This window comes from Eschscholzia californica, unplaced genomic scaffold (assembly GCF_041429995.1).
Source record: "Eschscholzia californica isolate CP2 unplaced genomic scaffold, dmEscCali1.0.p SCAF_5, whole genome shotgun sequence".
Taxonomy (NCBI): domain Eukaryota; kingdom Viridiplantae; phylum Streptophyta; class Magnoliopsida; order Ranunculales; family Papaveraceae; genus Eschscholzia; species Eschscholzia californica.
In genome coordinates, this window is record NW_028238472.1 from 44,496,235 (window position 1) to 44,514,994 (window position 18,760).

The following is an 18,760-nucleotide window of genomic DNA, read 5'->3' on the forward strand; positions in this document are numbered from 1 at the left end:
CCCACTGTATTTTTAAAATTTTAGTGTCCAAAACTCTGTACAAGTCTGATAGTACGGTGGTGACTCGGTCAAAAGATGTATACTAATAACTTTATATCTATACATGTATTGGTGCAAGAGTTGCCCTTTTTTTGCATGAACTGTGAAAATTCAAGACCTCACTGTCTCATATTCGATAAACCAGAAAGGTTTGACAGGCTTGGAAAGATTTCGCACACTGGGTTTTAAAACTAATCCATCCCAATGTGTCCGAGAATCTTAATAGACATAGAGTTTCAAAGCCCCCCTCGAGGGAATAAGCCCACGATCACCCAACCTGCCCCAATTCCCATCCCTAACTATAGGTAGAGTCATCGATGTCTCTAGCGCATGTGCAAGTGCGTATGACTTCTCTTTGCTTACTTAAGTAATTAATAGATTGATAAAAGGGAATTACTTGCAATGCATATTTGTGGCATAAATTTCACTACTAAATTATAGAGAGATCATGTCCTCCCACAATAATGTAAGTAATCATATGGTAATCAAATTGTGTATTCAAGAGATGGATAGAGATAGAAATAGAGAAGTACTTCATATATATGTTGAAGGGGAATCCGATTGTACTCTCACTTCTAGAAAAATGAAAAATACATCATAGGTAGATTTCTGTTAGAATAGCAATCCTTCTATAGTATTTCATTTTGATTAAAAAATTGTTAAATAATCGTGTTTCCACAATAATGTAAGTAATCATATGGTAATCAAATTGTGTATTCAAGAGATAGATAGAGATAGAGATAGAGATAGAGATAGAGATAGAGATAGAGATAGAGGAGTACTTCATATATCTAAATAAAAATAACTATCATAATTTTCAAGAACAACTATAGAAGGTCCATGATAATTAGTTGTACCAATGTAAGATCAAATAATAATCAAATCTTACTTGGTTGATGAGTTGTATTTTTATAAGGTATGAATTTGATTGAAGTCATCCACTGTTTTCCCAAAGCAATTATCTCTCCATTATCTTTCTTTCTAATCTCCACTATCATTGAAGAAAGCTTTTCCTTGTGTCCCACAACCTTAGCCTCAATCTCTACTTCTTCCTGATCAAATAGGCTCCACATTATTTAGAGTTTAAGATTTCAAAAGTGATGTAATTTTTCATTCAGAACATAACCTTACTGTGAGAAGGTTTAAACCTTGAAGTAAACAACTCGATGAAACTCGAGGAAGACGGATGTGTAGAAGCCGAGAGAGATAACACTTCGGTGAGACCGAGTGAACCTTGAAGTTCCTCTCGGGTATAGCCGAGCTGGAGCAGTGTAACTCTCGGGTATAACCGAGAGTGCACTGTGGGATTCTCGGTGAAGCCGAGAACGATGTGATGATTGTCTCGGTTGAAGATCGAGGGACTGTTGCAAAGGCAACTCGGATGAAACCGAGTGGTGATAGTGATGATCGAGTGAGAGGGAGAGAGAGAGCTAGGTAAAAACCTTGTTATTACTTTACAACTTGATGATTACAACATTGAGTTTGATCCATATATATAGGATTCATAATAAGAGTTTTAAGTATATAAGATACTATATTACATGTTTATCTATACAACAGGGCCGGCCCTGGCCCAAAGCGAGCAAAGCCTCGCTTTGGGCCACCAAATTTGGGGGGCCTCCTAACTATTGTTCTGTTCTGTGAAGGTTATATAAAGGCACCTGTTCTTTCAAAAGAACAACTATAAAGACTTATTTGTTGCAAAGGCCCACCGCCCACTGCATAAGCCCAAATCACGAGAGTAGTTAGTTTTGCCGTCACTTTCCAACTCATCCAACCATGAACCATCCATTATCCACTCCAGCCGTCAACCTTAACCATCAAGTTATGGATATTCTTAACCTCCATCATCTTTTGGTCCTCCATAAGTCATTCTTCATGGCCATTAGGATGATGACGTATTTGTATTTTTACTCTACGTCTAACTTATTTATATTTCTAATGTAATAACTAATAACCCTTAACAAAAAAAAAAATGTAATAACTAATAACATAAAAATTTTAGCAAGCTATTTAGATGAGTCTGATAAACAAGTCAAAATATATAAAAATATATGTTGGAATATCCAACTACACAAAATATACCAGCTCTTAGACTTAAAATATAAATTCGACCAAAACCAAACAACACCTTAGTCTTTTGGGTAGGAATTGCTTGAAATTATTATCCTACAACTAAATAACTATGACTATTATTTTTCGGAATTTAGCTCAAATAATATAGAAAATTGATTGAAGAACATATTATGGGTCATTTTCAAGAAAGAATAAGAGTAACTATAACTAAGGTAGTTTAGTCGTATCATAAGCTTAAATTATAAATCTCAACCTATGATTTTTTTTCCGTGAATTTCATCTTTTAAATATGGGAAGTAACTTTTTTTTTATGAATGGAAAGTAACTTGATATTAAGGAGACAAATGATCAGGGAGATATATGATTACTTTCACTGTCTTATTCAATTAAAAAGTTATTCAAGCTACTAGTTATTACCATTTTCTTTCTCAATTATACTTTAATTTTACTTAAACATTGTTACTTTGAATTGCAAACTTTTGGGGTTCTTAGTGGAAATTGCAAACAAATGATCATCTATAAAACGTAGGGAAATGACAGAGTGACATAAAATTTGGTACTTAGAGGATGACGTGCTTCCTCATTTGGAAACAAAAACGATCCCCACTGTAGTCAAATTTTGAAAAAACTTTTTCTTTTAGTGAATTCCACGTCATTATGTCATCCTCTAAGTCACTCTAGCATCTCCCTAAAACGTAACCAACTCATTTCGTCATGATGGACGCATGGGGTACACTCTACTATGCAATTTTAGTGTAATTTTTGTACAGTATATAGGGCCACATTTTTATAAATCGCTTCGGGCCACATAAACGTCAGGGCCGGCCCTGCTATACAATAATCCTATTAGGAGTTGTATTAGGAATCCGATAATGATAACAATCCTAATCCTATATGGATTCCTATAGCTTCAATATTCGTCCTAATCCACTCGGATAAACCGAGTGGAGTGGATCTCTAACACTCCCCCTCAAGTTAGAGCGGGAATGGAAGTAACGCCTAAAGCCCAACTAAACTATGACCTAAAGCCCAACTAAACTATGGCCTAAAGCCCAATTACATTATTTATGCCCGAATAATCTCAAATTCAATAATCTAGAGATTCCACCTCCTCTAGGCATCAAACCCTGAACCTCCAGGAACCTTTTGGAGTATATGTCAACACTTTACCACTTGGGCAACATTTCGTTAAAATTAATGTTGACGCCTCGTTTGTGAATGTTGATAAGAATATAGGTACCAGTATGATTGTGCACAATTCTCAATCTAAATTTGTATCTGCAAAGGTGAGCACGACCCGTGTCAGAAACAGCGAAGAAAGTGAATCTATTGCTCTTCTAAACAACTTCTTATGGGCTAAGGAAACTAATCAAATGGAGATCATTGTGGAAAGTGATAATATTAATAATTTTTTGGTTCCTAGTCCAAAAATCTACACCTAAATACATATTTAGTCCACCCTAATATTAATATAGGATTTTAAGTCAAAATAATAATTGTAATGGATATTTAGTCCAAGTAGACTCATCTTTATGGAAAAAACAGATCTCTATCATTTTTATTTAATCATAATACCCATTATGACCTTTTATATAAGACAAACCCCACTTTTGAAAATCAATCCCCAAAATTTTCTTTCTTTTTTTCTTAGATTTTTTCGATTGATTTCAAGCTTACTATCTGTTTCGCAATATACACGTTATTTAGTATCAATTATGTATATTTCTACAACAAAACACATTTAGTATAGTTAAAGTATGTCTAGATGTCAAAGTTACAGTATTTTATTTATTTATTGATTCTTGTTTTGTTTCATAAATAACGTGTTATTTATGGTTAAAGTTTCATACTTTATTTCATTTTTTTATATGTGTCATACATCACACATTATGTATCAACAATGTTTCTTCCAAAAGGGAAAAAAGACCAAAATCTTATTTTCTGGGAAGATTGGACTTTAATCTCTTTTTGAATTTTATTTTGGGCCGAAAACCCGTGGACCCTAAATATTAACTTGATATAGCATCTCGATAACTTCAGGCATCAGGTGCAATGACAGTCGATGGTTCATATTCGCCGAATTAGAGTCGTCAAAAGAGAACTCCAAAATGTCTAATTCACCCACATCAAAAGAAATCTCAATATTCAGGCAGACAAAGGCTCGCAGAAAGGATAGGTCTAAATCGTGGAACTGTATCCCTTACTTTTTGTTAAATATGTATTGTAATGCTACTCGGGTACTTTAGTTATTAATATATCTATCTTTTAACAAAAAAACCACTTGGGCAACCAAGTGTTGACATATAAATTGATAATGAAAAAGATGATAAAGTAACATCAAAATAAACGAGATAGTGATTTAGGAGGCCTTTCTGAAAGCTGGTCATTTTAGGCGACTACGAATGGATCATATTTACGAGGCCAAAATAAAATTAAGGAAAGATCTAAAAGGCGCCTCCTCATTAGTCTCAAAGGCGCCTCCTTCCCTAACAAACTTCTACTTCAATTTTGCTTTGAGGGAGGCGCTTCCGACAAATATAGGTGGCGCTATTTCCTTTCCAAATATAGGTGGCGCTATTTCTTTTCTCACATAAAATTAAAAAAGAAAAATAATACTTTTACCTCAATCTTAGCCGTTGAGAAGTATGATATGTTGAAATCAACAGAGGCTTTAATTTCTCCGACGGAAGAAACAATCGCAGCGGCACCGATGATATCGATTAACGTAGCAATTGCTCCCACGTGCCAATTCCCATCACTATCCTATCATCCAGAAATAAGATATCAGAAGAAGATCACTAGCGGGATGGGTGAATAAATCAACGGGGTAAGATTGCTTACTGATAAATTCTTGGGTACGACGAAGTTGCAGCGAATCAAACCATTAGTAACGGAAACAGAACGGAGATTCTGAAGAGCTACGGTTTCGATCTGACGACCTAATTGACCCTGAGCTAGACCTTGTACCCATTCTTTAGCTGTCTGTATATATCTATCCTCTTCCCTCATCCTCCCTGCCTGCTTTCTCTCTCTAGTCTCTACCCTCCCAATGTGGACTGTGGAGTGAGAGAGGCAGAATGTATTGTTGGTCACTTTTGGTCTTCTGCCTACCAAGGCTACTTTTAGAAAAAGGTTGTTGGTATAGGGAAGTCTATTAGAGGTACTTGGAGGGGACTTTGCAAGGAGATTTGTAAAATTTTTTTTTTTCTTTTTTGAAAATTCGACTACGATCAACGTTAGTCGTTACAAGACATTGATACACCGTGAAGATGTAATAAGCACGATAATCACTTAATTTTAACCTATGAATAGAAGAGGCCTAAATCCCAACAACAAAGAGGCCTAAAGTCCGACAAATTATTACATTATTTATAGCCTGAATTACATGAGATAAATCTTGATTGCAAACTACTTCCACCGACACTCCAATGTCAGCCTGTCTTAGGTCTAAAAAACCATTTTTTTCAACCCAAAATTTTAAGTCATAACTCAGCCTAAAAAATCAGCTCCAATACATACGGGCCTTACCGTTAAAAAACTATTTGATTAAAAATTTAAATTTACTTAAGTTCGATTAAATAACATTGATTAAAACTATTTGATTAAAAAATTAAATCTACTTATGTAAGACTAAACAACAATGGTTACTAAAGATAATTAGAAGGGGTTTCTTAAGTCTCGTGGAAGACCGACCATATTAGCATCTCGCGCTGCCTCAAGCATTCGTTCACCATCTTCGTCGAGAGTCCTAGCACCAACCATCATTAAGTTCGCACCATATTGATCTCTAGTATATTGGTTTTTCCACTATTGGAATGGAACTAAAATCTTTTTTTTCAGATGTTGTCTCACCTAACATTTTTTACATCCACTTGTTGTATGTCTTTGAAATTTTGTATACATGTTCGAATCCAAAGCCTTTTTCTTTGTGATTTTTTTTACAAGTATCAAGTGCTATATGGAACTGTCAACACTTGGTTGCCGAAGTAGTAAAGATGTTGACATATACTCCAAAAGTTCCTGGAGATCCCGGGTCCGATCCCCAAAGGAGGTGGTATCCTTAGGTTATTGAATTTGGGATTATTAGGGTATAAATAATGTAGTTGGGTTGTAACCATAGTCCCGTTGGGCTTTAGGCTTGTTTTTGTTAAAAAATAAAGTGCTATATGGAACTGAAAGAAACAAAATTTATTTTAAGTTTATATTACAAACTAAAAAATAGAATTAAAGGGATTAAAAATTTGAATAATTACCCGTTCATAATCGTTTTCTCCGTGTTTTTGAACTTTATTAATTAGCCTCAAATTAGAAGGTCGCCAATACGTGGACAACCGATTTTCTTATGGTCGCGGCTTTAGGGCGTAAAGAATAACTTCCGAGGAATAAATTCTCTAAGGAATCCATGTTTTTCCATACATTCTCGAGGGAATATTATTTTTTAACCCAAAATTAATTTGATTAAACATTGTCCCCTAATCTTCATCTTCTATATCACCATCACCACCACAACTTCCCACTACCACCATTTTGACTACCATTACCTCCTCTTCACTCTCTTTTCTTCTCCTCTCTCACTTACTGTTACCCTCTCTCTCAGTCTCTCCCCCTCTCTCTCTATCGCTATTACTCTCTATTGCTCTCCTTATCTACGTCTCTCGATCTCTCTCTGTTTCTCTCTCAATCTGTCATTGTTTCTTGATCGATCTCTAATTGTTTTTATCTCTCTCTTACACACAGATACTATTCTAGCGAAGGGAAATGTTCCCTACGCCATAATCAAACCTCGAGGGGTTTTTGGCGAAACCCTTCGAGTATTTCGTGGCCACGAAATATTTCGTGGACACAAAACGTTTTGTGACCCTGACCATTTCGTGACTACAAAACGTTTCGTGGCTGCAAAACGTTTCGTGGTCACGAACTCTGTGATCTCCATAGAGAGATCTATACAGACTGCAAGAAAGAGAGAACGAGATAGAGGCTGCGAGAAAGAGAGATATAGACTGCTAAAGAAAAAAAACTAATCTACAGAGAGATATGTCTACAACGAGGAAGATGATAGCGATCTACAATGAAAGAAAAGAGATCTAGAGGGAGAACGATAAAGAAATGTCAGTGAGAGTGAAAAAGATGGTGAGAGAGAGGACGAGAGAGAGAAGATAAAGATTAGGGGGCAATGTTTAATGAAGCCAATTTTTGGATTAAAAGAAGAATATGCCCTTTAAATCAATTTTTATTGACTAATTCTTTATTCTCCAGAGAATTTTCTTTATTCCCCAAAGCCGCAGCCTTTCTTATATGGACAATTATTTTCGGATCCGGTGTGAGTGAACTAGGTTTGACTTAGTTGACTTTGATTTTATAAGGGGACAATTCTATAAGGCCTAAAATATTCTACAGTTACTAATTTGTAGACCATTAATAAAAACAATAGTTAAAAATAGAAAATCTAACTGTCATCTTCTTCTTCTTATTAGTCTTATTAGGTTTCTCTCTCTAAAATTCTGTACTAAATTCTCATATCAAAGTATTATGATCATTTTTATTAAAATCATTTTTATCTTTGTAGAAAGAGAAAATAATTTTATCATAATGGCTGTAAGAGCAATTCTAAGAAAGATGTTCATTTCCAATTACATCGACATCAACAACAACATTCGATCGGATATTTTTTGCACAACTCGTTATTGTACGCTCGCGCACTGCCTTTGCATTATGTTCATCAGATATTTTTTTGCTAAAATACTTCCGCATCATAAGTGATTTTTTATAAAAATAGTTATTAGTGAATACATTTGCATATTGAATTAGAGAGACAAAATGTAAAGTTGGGTTTTACGAGTGAGAAAGGGCAGAAAGACAGGTAACTAATCTACATACATTTTTTATTTAGTCAAAGCTGGCTAATATTTGGCTTAGAACTAGTGTCCTCCTCTCCGCTTATCTGAAAGACAAGAAGCTAAGGAGTATAAGACCTTATGGTCGTCCCCCAATCAAGATTAGTCGCATATATTAATGCTACACTAATATATCAACAATCCTTCTATGATGGACCGTGCCTTAAGGAGAGTGAAGCTCGAGGTGCCAAATTGACTTCTGCCAACCTCCCTAGTTTGTCTCTAGGATCCATAACCGATCCACCTTCCGGTTTTTTTTTTTTTTGTTGAGAAAAACGAGAAAATATTAATAACTAAAAGAAAGAAAAGCCTCCCGTCTGTTCCGAGAGCCACATCCAGTTTCCTTCATGCGTTCGTCCCCATTTAGCTAACTGATATGCCCTGGTGTTACTCTCCCTCGGGATAAATGAGAATACCACTTCTACTAATTCATTCGCCAGCTGGTAAATGATCTGCATAAGGTTTTCTGATTGTCAATAGATCGTCGATTCTTCCTGACGTATTCTCCGAGTAATGTTGAGATTATCACTCTCAATTCGAATGCAAGGGATGTTATTGAATTTGACCCACTGCAACGCCTTAATGATTGCCCAACATTCACATTCTTCCGCATTCTGGCCCCTAATATAATAAGCTGCAGCTGCTACAAACACTGAATGCTCGTCCTGCATGAAACAACCCACTCCAGCATTTTCGGTCACGGCTATGAAAGAAGCATCAACATTGATCTTGACAAAAGATGTCAAAGGCTGAAACGAATGACTGGTTACATTAGACTCCTCATTGATTTGATGTATCTTGGTAAGTGTTGGGGAACTCCTAATCCTGGTTATCATCATCTCATGAGTAGTATTGGTATAGGAGAGGCATTTATTACACCTTGCCTTCCATATATGCCACAGTACGGTAGAAAAAAGGACCTGTGAGTCTTCGTCTATGTCCTTCCAAGAGATAATCCATTCCTGCAAGCTATTAATATGTTCTGAAATAATATTAAACAAGAACCATACTGATTTAGCAAAATCACAATGAAGAACATGGTTCATAGTCTCCCTATCATTACAATATTCACATTCGTATAATCCTCCAATGTACTTTCCTATTTTGTCCCGGACTGGTAGGCTATTGGTACAACATTTCCAAACAAATAATTTGATTCTAGGAATAACAGGCAAATCCCATATAAATTTCCGTTCCTTTGTTTCATGTTGGTTTCTCTCAAAGCGTAAATAGTTATACATGGATTTGATAGTGAAGTTTCCCGATTTGGTTAATGACCATCTAGCTATATCCATCTGATGTTCCTGCAGATTAATACTCAAAATTGCATGATATACATTAGCATTAAAGTGTTGAGATAAAATATTCGTATTCCAATGGTTATTGGTAATAAGTTGTGCCACAACAGTGAGCTGACAATTATTATCGTTGGTCAGCGGAGGGGGATGATTAGGAATCCAGTAGTCATGCCAAATATTAATATTAGTACCTTTATTGACATCCCAGAAGACTAGTTCGGACACTTTACTAATATGTTTGGATATGGATTTCCAAAGCCAGGAATGGTGATTTTTTGCTTCTCTAGGGAATTGCTCTTTATTAAAGTATTTAGCATTAAGAATTTTCCCCATAAGGTGAATCTGGGTTTTTAAAGAGACGCCAAACTAATTTGTTGAGGAAAGCTTGGTTGTCGAGTTCAGGAAGGCGAAAGCCAAGGCCGCCAAACTTTTTGGGGAGACAAATAGCAGACCAGTGAATAGTATGTATGGATTTGGATTTTCCCCACCAGAAAGCCCTTTGAAGGGCCTCAATGCGTCTGCTTACGCCCTTCGGAATGGCAAAGCATTGCATTTGGTATCGGCGAACAGCCGCAGCTATTGTGGAGATCACAATAGAGCGGCCAGCTTGAGAGAGAAGAGAAGCTTTCCATTTAGAGAGCTTGTGCTGGATCTGGTTAGTAATAGAAGAAAACAGTCTAGTTTTGTTAGCACCAATGAACAGATGGGTACCTTATCAAGCGCCGATGATTGATGAACTTTGAGGTTTCTGATGATAAGACGCTTGAACTTAGGATGAGTGTTCTTTGAAAAGAGAAGCGCCGATCCACCTTCCCGTTAGCATCGAAACATTACATGGTTCACAGTGCCGAGGTGATTTCTCCAAGAACTCCACACTGTGTCAAGACTGCAGTGGGAATTCAGGGGCAAAAAACTTTCAGATCCACATCCTTGCATTTGCCTCACGACCAACTCAGGTTCAGTCTAAGTCAATCTCCTAACTTTTTGACTTGGTCAAAGCTGGCTAATCTGTGGCTCAGCAAAATCGATCACCTAAAGATGATAGCCTTAAGCAATTTAATCGAAGTACTAGAGAGTTGGATAAGCAACACATTCATACATCAACATGGATCTTTTATCTCTCTAGATAATATAAAAAATTAAAAAGTTTGGTGCGAAAAAATTCATCAAAGCAAAAGAACGATCGGCAACCAAAATCAAAAACCCATTACTCAAACACCCAAATATTATGGCAACCGCCATTACAATCTTTTGTCAGGTGTTCCATTCACAATGATGCATGGATTTGTGTTGTATGAAAACCCACCATCATTGAATGAGTAACACTCTAAAACTTCAAGTAAAATCGATAGTTCATCATGAGACTACTAATTGCTCTCTGGACATTTTAACCAACTGAAACCTAACGAAAGTTGCAGAATTTTGTCTAGAAGAAAAAAGAAATTAAGATGGGATACAACACCTTTTGAGTACATATATAAATGACTTTTTTATTGCTCTACCTAATTTATGGATAAATAAGGTCTGGCAGTGTTCAACCTCGATATCTCAGTACTGAAATGTTGAGCTTGAATTTTAGCTGTAACCTTATCGTCATGAAGGCTCAGGAGTCCAGAAGTTTCTTCAGTTCCTTTTTGTTCACCTGAAATTTATATCATCCGAGTATCGGTTTTAATGTCTAGCATAAACAGACTGATGCTATGAAGTTTTTAAATGACAATTAAGAAATGGTTTACCTTTCCCATGGCGTTACGCGGAAGTGAATCCCAGAGTAATAGTCTCGTCGGTATCTGCAAAGGGCTACCTTGATTAATTTTTAGTTACAGTTGAACAAAAAACTCTGATTTTCGAAACCTATGAAAATCTATCGATGCTTATGTTAAGTAATAAATTCTTTTAACTTAAAATAAGTACAGTTTCAACTTCCAACATAGGATGTTCATTATCGATCCTCCAGACATATTTAGGCGACTTAACCGACAAGAAAGAGAGGTAATTTTTTTTTGTGAAATGGAGAAAGAGAGGTAATTGTGTTAAAGAGAAAGAAATACAACCTTGTATGGTGCAAGTTTGTCCTTTGCCCAGGTTTGGAGTTCTTCCAAGCTTAGTGCTGGCTTGAACTCTTCATTTCCACTTTCTTTTGCGTCTTCTCCAGGTACTATTATTGTTGTGACAGCTTCCCCGTAGTCTTTATCAGGTAAACCAAGCACACAACATTCGGATACAGCAGGATGCTGTTTAAAAATAAAGAGATCAGTAGTCAAGATTCAAGAGCATTACATTTTTTTACGAGCAAGAAATTAATTTCGAGAAAATTGAAAACTTGCCTCTAAAATCACAGCTTCGATCTCTAATGCAGATAACTTATATCCACCAACCTTCATGATATCCGCACTCGTACCTGCCAAAATAATTAAAATAAGGTGACTCGAAGTATAAGAAGAACAGTAAACAAAAACTGGAAGCGAAAACATGTACTCCTTGTCAGAAACAATAGTTGATTAACATCTCCCTGATCAAGAACCATATACACAATGTGTTTGCATCAAAAGAAATGTTACATATACAAGGACGTATAAGAGCGTGATCAAAGATGTTTAGTGTGGCTATATGCACAAGAAACTGCTGCTCTTCATCAATGTGTTTTAGCAGGAGAGCTCGTCAAGATATTCTCTGTTCCAGTGAATTGGCAGCTAGGAGCAACAGTTAAAATGGAAATTGTCGCCTAGTAGCTCAATTCATGTTTTGCCACCTGCTATGTCTTGTAGTTGACTTCCAAATTGCGCGCATAATTAAAGTTCACGTGCCAAACCTTGCATATCCTTGTCATATATGTGTGTGTGTGTGTGTGTGTGTGTGCGCGCGCGCGCGCGTGTCTGTTTAACGGAGAGTTTCCTCTGTAGACAAGCTTTAGGAATATGTTTTTTACAATGACCATGTGCTATTAGTCTATTACATACATGGAAAGGGATCAATAACTGTATAAAAAGGAGTTTACTCACGCCCCAATATGATGTAATATCCATCCTCATCCACTTTAACAGTATCTCCAGTTTTGAAGAATCCGCCCTCAACAAATGAATCTTTTGTTACCTAGGATGATCGTCGCAATTCACAATTATAAACCAAAATGACTAATTAGAAGGATATAAGATGTTCGCTCAAAGATACCAAAAAATGAAAAGAAAGTATATACGACATAAAGTATTAGATAATGTCGTAAAGCACCTCAGGTAATTTCCAGTACTCCTTGAAAAGTGAGGGGCTTCTAACGCAAAGCTCCCCAACCCCATTTGCATCAGTTCCAGTTTCATCTTCAGAAACAATTTTGACCTACCAAAAATCCTAAAAAGATCATTCCCCAGATAATTGTTTCAAAACTCTGTCAATTAGTTGAAAACCAGACGAAGAAAATAATGAAAGTTATAATTGATAATCACTAGGCAGCTGCATTAATAAGGAGAAAAAGATAGTGTTTTGAAGAAAGGAACACGGTCTCTATCAAGATGGGTGGCAATTAATGTCTAGAATCAAGACACAATATCTTCAAGACAATGAGATTGAAGTATAGGGCTAAAAAAATAAAGCATAATATATAACCAAAAGTAACTACTATGAATACGGATGATTAAGTTTAAGTCTCCCAACCTGCACACCTGGTAACGGCTTTCCAACTGTGCCTCCCTTCCGAATCTCCCTCAGAGGATTGGAAAGTGCCATAACAAACTGAAAAATAAAAAGCATGTTATCGATAACCGTTACAAGAATGTATATGAAATAAATATAGATCACAAAAGCCAATATCAGAGTCATAGACCTCGGTCATTCCATATCGCTCTAAAAGGCGGTGGCCTGTAATACTTTCCCATTGCTTCATAACAGGATATGGAAGTGCAGAAGAGCCACACATCTGTTATAAAAATCAACCAGTGCTGAAGCATTAGTAAATTCAATTGTGAAAGGTCAGAGTCTCCTTAAAGTAAAAATCTAGACATATTTTTAGAGGCTAAAATGCATAAAAAGATGGTTCCAAACTAAATAATTTCCCGAGTCATAGTTCTAGTTGTCAGAGCAAAAGAATTTGAGCTAACTAGTTATGAGTGAAACGCATAATTTCAGCAAGGGAAAAAAATTTCAGCTATAAAAATGAATTGTACAGAAAAGCTCTACTGCCTTGCCAAGGAAAAGCACTCTACAGCTTCACCCTCAAAATCTGTTGCAGAGTTCGGACAATGTACATAACGGAACATAAAATAAACAATCAAAAAGGGTAATTCTGATAATCACCATAAGGCGCAACTGTGTTGCAGCTGAGGCCGAAGTAACTTGTAATTCTGGATCCATTGCTTCATAACCTTGTAGCAATCTAGTATACATTGTTGGGACCTATGTATCATGAAAGTAGAGAATAGTCACAAATAGTGAACCTTACTTGAATAATAGGGAATAAACTCAGAATTTAATGAATTACTTTCTGCCAACTTCATTCATAGCATAAGGTCATCAGGGCATGAGTGTACTCCTATATTTTGGATATATTTTCATAGAAATAGCTATACGCTTATTTATTGGATCATTAACTGAAATATACCATATTCATAAATTTGTAAAAGCAGCAAATGCAAGCAAACTGTAAGGTATGTCTTTGACACTCCACAAATTTCTGAGTTCCCATATTCCCGTCCAAGCTTGTAACAGGGAGGGAAAGAGTCAAATAACTCAGTCCTTATCCTTCATTAGGTGATATAAAGTCATTCCAGGAGATGTATATCACGGGTTTCATAAGATGCACCAGACAAATTCAAGAAGGGTCATCTGACCTCTAAAATGAGTACATTGGTGCGATAATGTACATAAAGACTTGAAAATATCAAAAGGGTTTCAAATTCGTAAGGATTTGGTGTACCTATGAACAGAGGATATGGCATGGAACAGAGTTTATTGGTTAATAGTAAAGGCACAGCAATTAACAATAAGTATGTTAATGGCTCTAAAGTATGTGAATGGCTCAAACGTAGTTTAGTTTGGTAATCCTGAAACTTATGAAGTTCTCTGGTTTTGCTGTATAACACGGTTTGTGAAAAGTGAAAGCCGATTCATATTATGTCAATACTTGCTAAAGAGGTGAAGAGTAGAGTTCTTCTCAATGCAGATGATGCTCAGATTTACGGAGGAATACATGTCCATGGAAAGATCACGAAATTGAAAGAATTTTTTTTCATTTTGTAATAACAGAACAAGATCATAGAATCAGAAAAGCAAAACTTGACTTACTCCTGTAAAAACTGTAATGGCATCATCTAACTTAGTTCCATCTTTTGGATATGATTCACGCCATCTCTTCCAGATTCCACTCACACTAAATTTTGGCATGAACTCAACCTTGAATCAAGTTCAGAACAAATAAATTTATTAAGACCAGCCTACAAAGTGCAACCAGATTGACTGTAATTGTTCGGCCAATTTAAGGAGCAGCGAGGACAGCAGCATAAGTTTGAAAAAGAGGAAACTTCTGGGAAAATAAGGAAAGATAGGTGTGGAGGCATTACCACAGCACCAGCATATAAAGGGGCAAGTAGGGCATTGAAGAGCCCATGGACGTGTGAAGATAGAGATTAAGGCCCACCAATAAAACACTTTCAGAAGGGTAGATACAACATTAACGACAAGCATCGATACAAATTTATGAACAAGTATTTAAGGATATGATGTAGAGGTAAGCAATTCAGAAATCGATCCAAGGATGAATACTCCCAGGCCTCTGTCAAGATCTGAACCTGTAATTTGAGAAAACAAAAAGATTAGTGGCAGAAAAACAAGCAATGAGAAACTCGGGGAGAAAATACTCTAGAGATCAAAATAAATGAATCATGAGAACTTTAGATTTGTTATATGATTTCTCTGATTCAACAATGTATGCAAAACTGAAAATGTGAAATTCAGACAGGCCATTTTGCTGCAACAGCTTTTACAGTATCATCACTTGTGCGTCAATTAAATCTTATAAGGAGGACACGGTACCATATCTGTTAGCAGGACGCTCAGCATAACAAAATGACATTACATGGTAGAAAATGACCTCAAATAAGAAAAATCCATGTTTTTCATATTGATACAAGTACCTGCGACATAATGCTTTTGTGTGTGTGAACAACACCTTTTGGTTTCCCTGTTGTACCACTAGTATAAACAATCAATGCAGGGTCATTTCCTGCACAAGAAAGATTCTCGAGTAAGTTTTTTTCTTTACCGCCAACCTGGTATCTCTCACAAGTGTGCTATTACTACTATAAATGATACTGAATCTAATAATAAGGGAGTGCCTTGTGAGTTGAATCACCTTCTGCCTCTTTTATGTTTTCAATTTCTTCCTGCAGGTTTCTCTCCGTATCAACTCCTACAATTTGTGACGGACCATCAGTACTTGTCTTTGACGCAGTACTGGTAACTGGGACAACAAGAGAAAATTGAGCAGCACATTTGGCAGCAATGCTTTCCATTAGATTTCTATGATCTTCAGTGCTCAAAAGCACGGAAATATCCTACAATTACAAAAGTGTTGTGGAAATTTCTCATTTTCAGAGAACGACAAGAACTATAAGACTAAATAAAAGGATAAAAGTAAGTACTATACTACTATTTTTATATATAAGAAATGTGAATTACTTAATTATTTTATCTTTATCTCTTCAGCATACTTGTCAATTGTATGCAGAATTTTCATCTTAGGAAAAATATGGAGAAGAAAGGAGAACAAACAAACCGAGTCATTCATCACATGGAAAAGTTCTGCTTCCGGGTAGCTGAGTGCAAGAGGAACTGCAACACCACCAGCAAGCCAAGTTCCTAAAACTCCGGCTACAAATTCAGCTGAAGGCTTAGCCATGATACCTACTCGGGCTCCACCAAGATCTCTTGTTTCTTTAACACCTTCGGATGTCTACAAAAGAAGTTCGTCCAAAGAACATTTACGAATATATACCTATAACTAGAAACCTTAATACGAGAATAATCGTGACTCCTAACCAAATACGAAACTACCAATATCACTTAAACATCCGTTACAGATTCGTTAATGAATCACGTGAGTTTACAAAAGGAAGTAGAAGCTATGAACTTACACATTTGGTGATCTCATTGCGTATCTTCAGAGCTGAATTGATGAGCTGATACTTACTATAACTCTTCCCCTCAATTCTTACAGCAATTCTTCCCGCAGTTCCCTGCTTAATAGCTGATTTTACCACCTCCATGAACGTCCCAGATGACAATACTGTTTATTTCAATATTCAAGTTCAGAATTTGATTCAATTGACGAAAATAACAATCACTTGAATTTGACTCATGATTTATGCAGTAAAACCTATCATAATCAAGAAAGCAAGTAACCAATCCTAACAACCATCAACATCAAGCTCAAGAAACACAAAATTATAATCCTAAATGAACAAAATTACTAATTACCAATCATTTCAAGAACAAAAAACACGAATTTCAACTTTTACTACTCAAATGAGATAAATTTATAAATTAAAAGTATAAGAACGTACATGAAAATTGCCGAGATTGAGAGAAGAAAGAGCTAGGGTTTCGTCGATGATCAACCAATAGAAAATCTAAGTTTGGGGAAAACAATGAGGATGGAGGTATTTCTCGACATTTACGAAGGAAATAAAGAGGATTGATGATGGGGTAGTTGGAAGCTTTAAATGATTTCATCAAGACAAGTAGTAGGTGTTTATATATAGGTCACCGATTTTTTTCATTTACAAGGTAGGTAAGATAATAAGATTTTGTTTTCATTAAATACAGTAAAAATTGGTTGATCTCTATCTATATATATCTTCTTCTTCGTCGTCGATTTGGGTGGTGGGGGGGTTTATGGAATTTGCAGTGTTTTGCGGTTCAGCGGGAGCAGCAAAGATTTGGGTATGGCGGGGAAAATGGTTTTAGTGGGGGTGCCTCTAAAGGCGCCCATCATTTTCTTCTTAGCTGATCTCTCTCTCTTGGCATTCCAATGGGTGTCGGATTGAGTAGTCCGAGACCCACGGATAGGAGCGATCCGAGGTTGTCGTATTGGCATGAGTCAGTCTGGGCTTGGCCCTCCCCGAGGATCTCGCATTGAGCAGCCTGAGGCTCACAGATTGGGCCAGTCTCGGATTGAGCAGTGACTCACGAATTTGGGTAGTCCGAGGGGGCACGAAGAGGGAAGCCGGCCAAGGGCGCCATAGAATGGACCATGGCATTGAGGCACCCGACCGAGTAATTTTTTTAAAAGAGAAAGGGCAATTTGGGAATATGATTGCTTAAAGAAAAAAAAATTTAAAAGTGGCACGGGCTGAGTGCCTGAGTTTGGAAAGAAAAGAGTAACTTATTAAGTTTTTGTTTGCAGACCACTAAGAAGCTTAATTGCAAATTAGGGACTTTAATCAATTGACGAACTATGATTCTTTCGTTTTTTAAGTTATGAATCTTAGATATGTTCAAATTTTGTTAACTAGTCCATGTTCGATTGTTGATGGATAGTTATGATTTATGAATTATGATTCTTGATTTCTTATAAGTTATGAATCTTAGATAAGTTCAAATTTTGTTAATTGGTAGATGTTCCTTTGTTCTCTCAAACAATAACTTTTATCTCTAAATAAGGCCACTGTTTTGGGGAAGCAGAAAAGTTTCTGGGGAAGACGGGGCAAAACCCAAAAAACACAAACCAAACGTACCTTAGAAGTCGCCGGCCGATGTTGCCGGCGACCACCATCATCTCTATGGAAATATCCTTCTTTAGTCATATTCTAGAATCCTTACTTTTTAAGTCCGAGGCAAGAAGCTTTCAAAACCCTAAATTCAGCAGTTTATCGTTTATCGCGAGCTCTAGTTTTTGGCACGGTAACCCCAATTCCTTGACTGAAAGATATTTCCCAGATTAGTGGCTTTTGCTCTTCACTAATGGATCTCTGCATTCCCCTACCAATACTCATGAGACCAAGAACCACTTCTTACCTGAAACAAAAAACCCCACAGGAAAGATTTCAAATTCCGTATAAAACACCACTTCTTCCTTCCTGATCGATTTCACCTCAATGAACTAAAACAAACAATTCCCCTCCAAATTCCGTATAGAAAGCCCTCATAAAGCTTCCTGCCAAAACTCAAAACACATCTATCAACACAAATGAACAGTTCAAATCCCTAAAATTAATCAATTGACATACAAAACCAAAAAAAAACCATAAAATAAAGAAATAAACCGAGCAAGACAAAGAGAGAGAGAGCGTTACCAGATAAGTGCAAAGTTCTTGTGAAATCTGTAATAAGTAAATCGAAAAATGGTCAATCTTTCAACTAGATTTAGGTATCTATAAAGAAGAAGGGAAGAATAACCTAGATGATTGAAGGAGAAGAGAAAAGGAAGAGATACTTAAATTTGTAATTCCCTTCGCCGGAATTTAG

The 18,760-nt window shown here is 36.4% G+C and overlaps 3 protein-coding genes across 4 annotated transcripts; all 3 read right to left on the reverse strand.

Annotated features, from left to right (window-relative positions):
* Positions 1-804: 804 nt before the first annotated feature.
* On the reverse strand, positions 805-5,221 carry LOC147539570 (Thioesterase superfamily protein). Of its 2 annotated transcripts, none has more exons than XM_086644444.1 (3): positions 4,957-5,221; positions 4,738-4,878; positions 805-1,091 (listed from the first exon to the last, which is right to left on the reverse strand). In XM_086644444.1, the coding sequence occupies exons 1-3, from the start codon at positions 5,122-5,124 to the stop codon at positions 918-920; spliced, it is 483 nt and encodes a 160-aa protein (XP_086500570.1). In that variant the 5' UTR covers positions 5,125-5,221; the 3' UTR covers positions 805-917. The 2 variants fall into 2 exon arrangements, with proteins under 2 accessions (XP_086500570.1, XP_086500571.1); XM_086644445.1 differs by lacking the exon at positions 805-1,091 and adding an exon at positions 3,113-3,393.
* A 3,261-nt stretch (positions 5,222-8,482) lies between these two features.
* On the reverse strand, positions 8,483-9,640 carry LOC147539571 (uncharacterized). Its single transcript, XM_086643136.1, has one exon. The coding sequence runs from the start codon at positions 9,638-9,640 to the stop codon at positions 8,483-8,485; it is 1,158 nt and encodes a 385-aa protein (XP_086499262.1).
* An 854-nt stretch (positions 9,641-10,494) lies between these two features.
* AAE13 (AMP-dependent synthetase and ligase family protein) lies at positions 10,495-17,347 on the reverse strand. Its single transcript, XM_086638780.1, has 17 exons — positions 16,858-17,347; positions 16,429-16,580; positions 16,071-16,247; positions 15,648-15,849; positions 15,430-15,518; positions 15,015-15,084; positions 14,857-14,909; positions 14,582-14,689; positions 13,595-13,693; positions 13,125-13,217; positions 12,956-13,033; positions 12,536-12,640; positions 12,310-12,400; positions 11,635-11,708; positions 11,362-11,541; positions 11,044-11,097; positions 10,495-10,949 (listed from the first exon to the last, which is right to left on the reverse strand). Exons 1-17 carry the CDS (start codon positions 17,024-17,026, stop codon positions 10,911-10,913), a joined length of 1,833 nt encoding a protein of 610 aa, XP_086494906.1. The 5' UTR covers positions 17,027-17,347; the 3' UTR covers positions 10,495-10,910.
* Positions 17,348-18,760: the final 1,413 nt, after the last annotated feature.

What these genes read in the sequence shown, in the direction of transcription:
- LOC147539570 (XM_086644444.1), bottom strand. Translation starts at nt 5,124, where the DNA reads ATGAGGGAAGAGGATAGATATATACAGACAGCTAAAGAATGGGTACAA. An exon ending in TCGTACCCAAGAATTTATCA is followed by an intron (nt 4,879 to 4,956) that starts GTAAGCAATCTT and finishes TCTGGATGATAG; the next exon opens with GATAGTGATGGGAATTGGCA. An exon ending in TCTCAACGGCTAAGATTGAG is followed by an intron (nt 1,092 to 4,737) that starts GTAAAAGTATTA and finishes CTATTTGATCAG; the next exon opens with GAAGAAGTAGAGATTGAGGC.
- LOC147539571 (XM_086643136.1), bottom strand. Translation starts at nt 9,640, where the DNA reads ATGGGGAAAATTCTTAATGCTAAATACTTTAATAAAGAGCAATTCCCT.
- AAE13 (XM_086638780.1), bottom strand. Translation starts at nt 17,026, where the DNA reads ATGAAATCATTTAAAGCTTCCAACTACCCCATCATCAATCCTCTTTAT. An exon ending in TCAATCTCGGCAATTTTCAT is followed by an intron (nt 16,581 to 16,857) that starts GTACGTTCTTAT and finishes TGAAATAAACAG; the next exon opens with TATTGTCATCTGGGACGTTC. An exon ending in GCAATGAGATCACCAAATGT is followed by an intron (nt 16,248 to 16,428) that starts GTAAGTTCATAG and finishes CTTCTTTTGTAG; the next exon opens with ACATCCGAAGGTGTTAAAGA.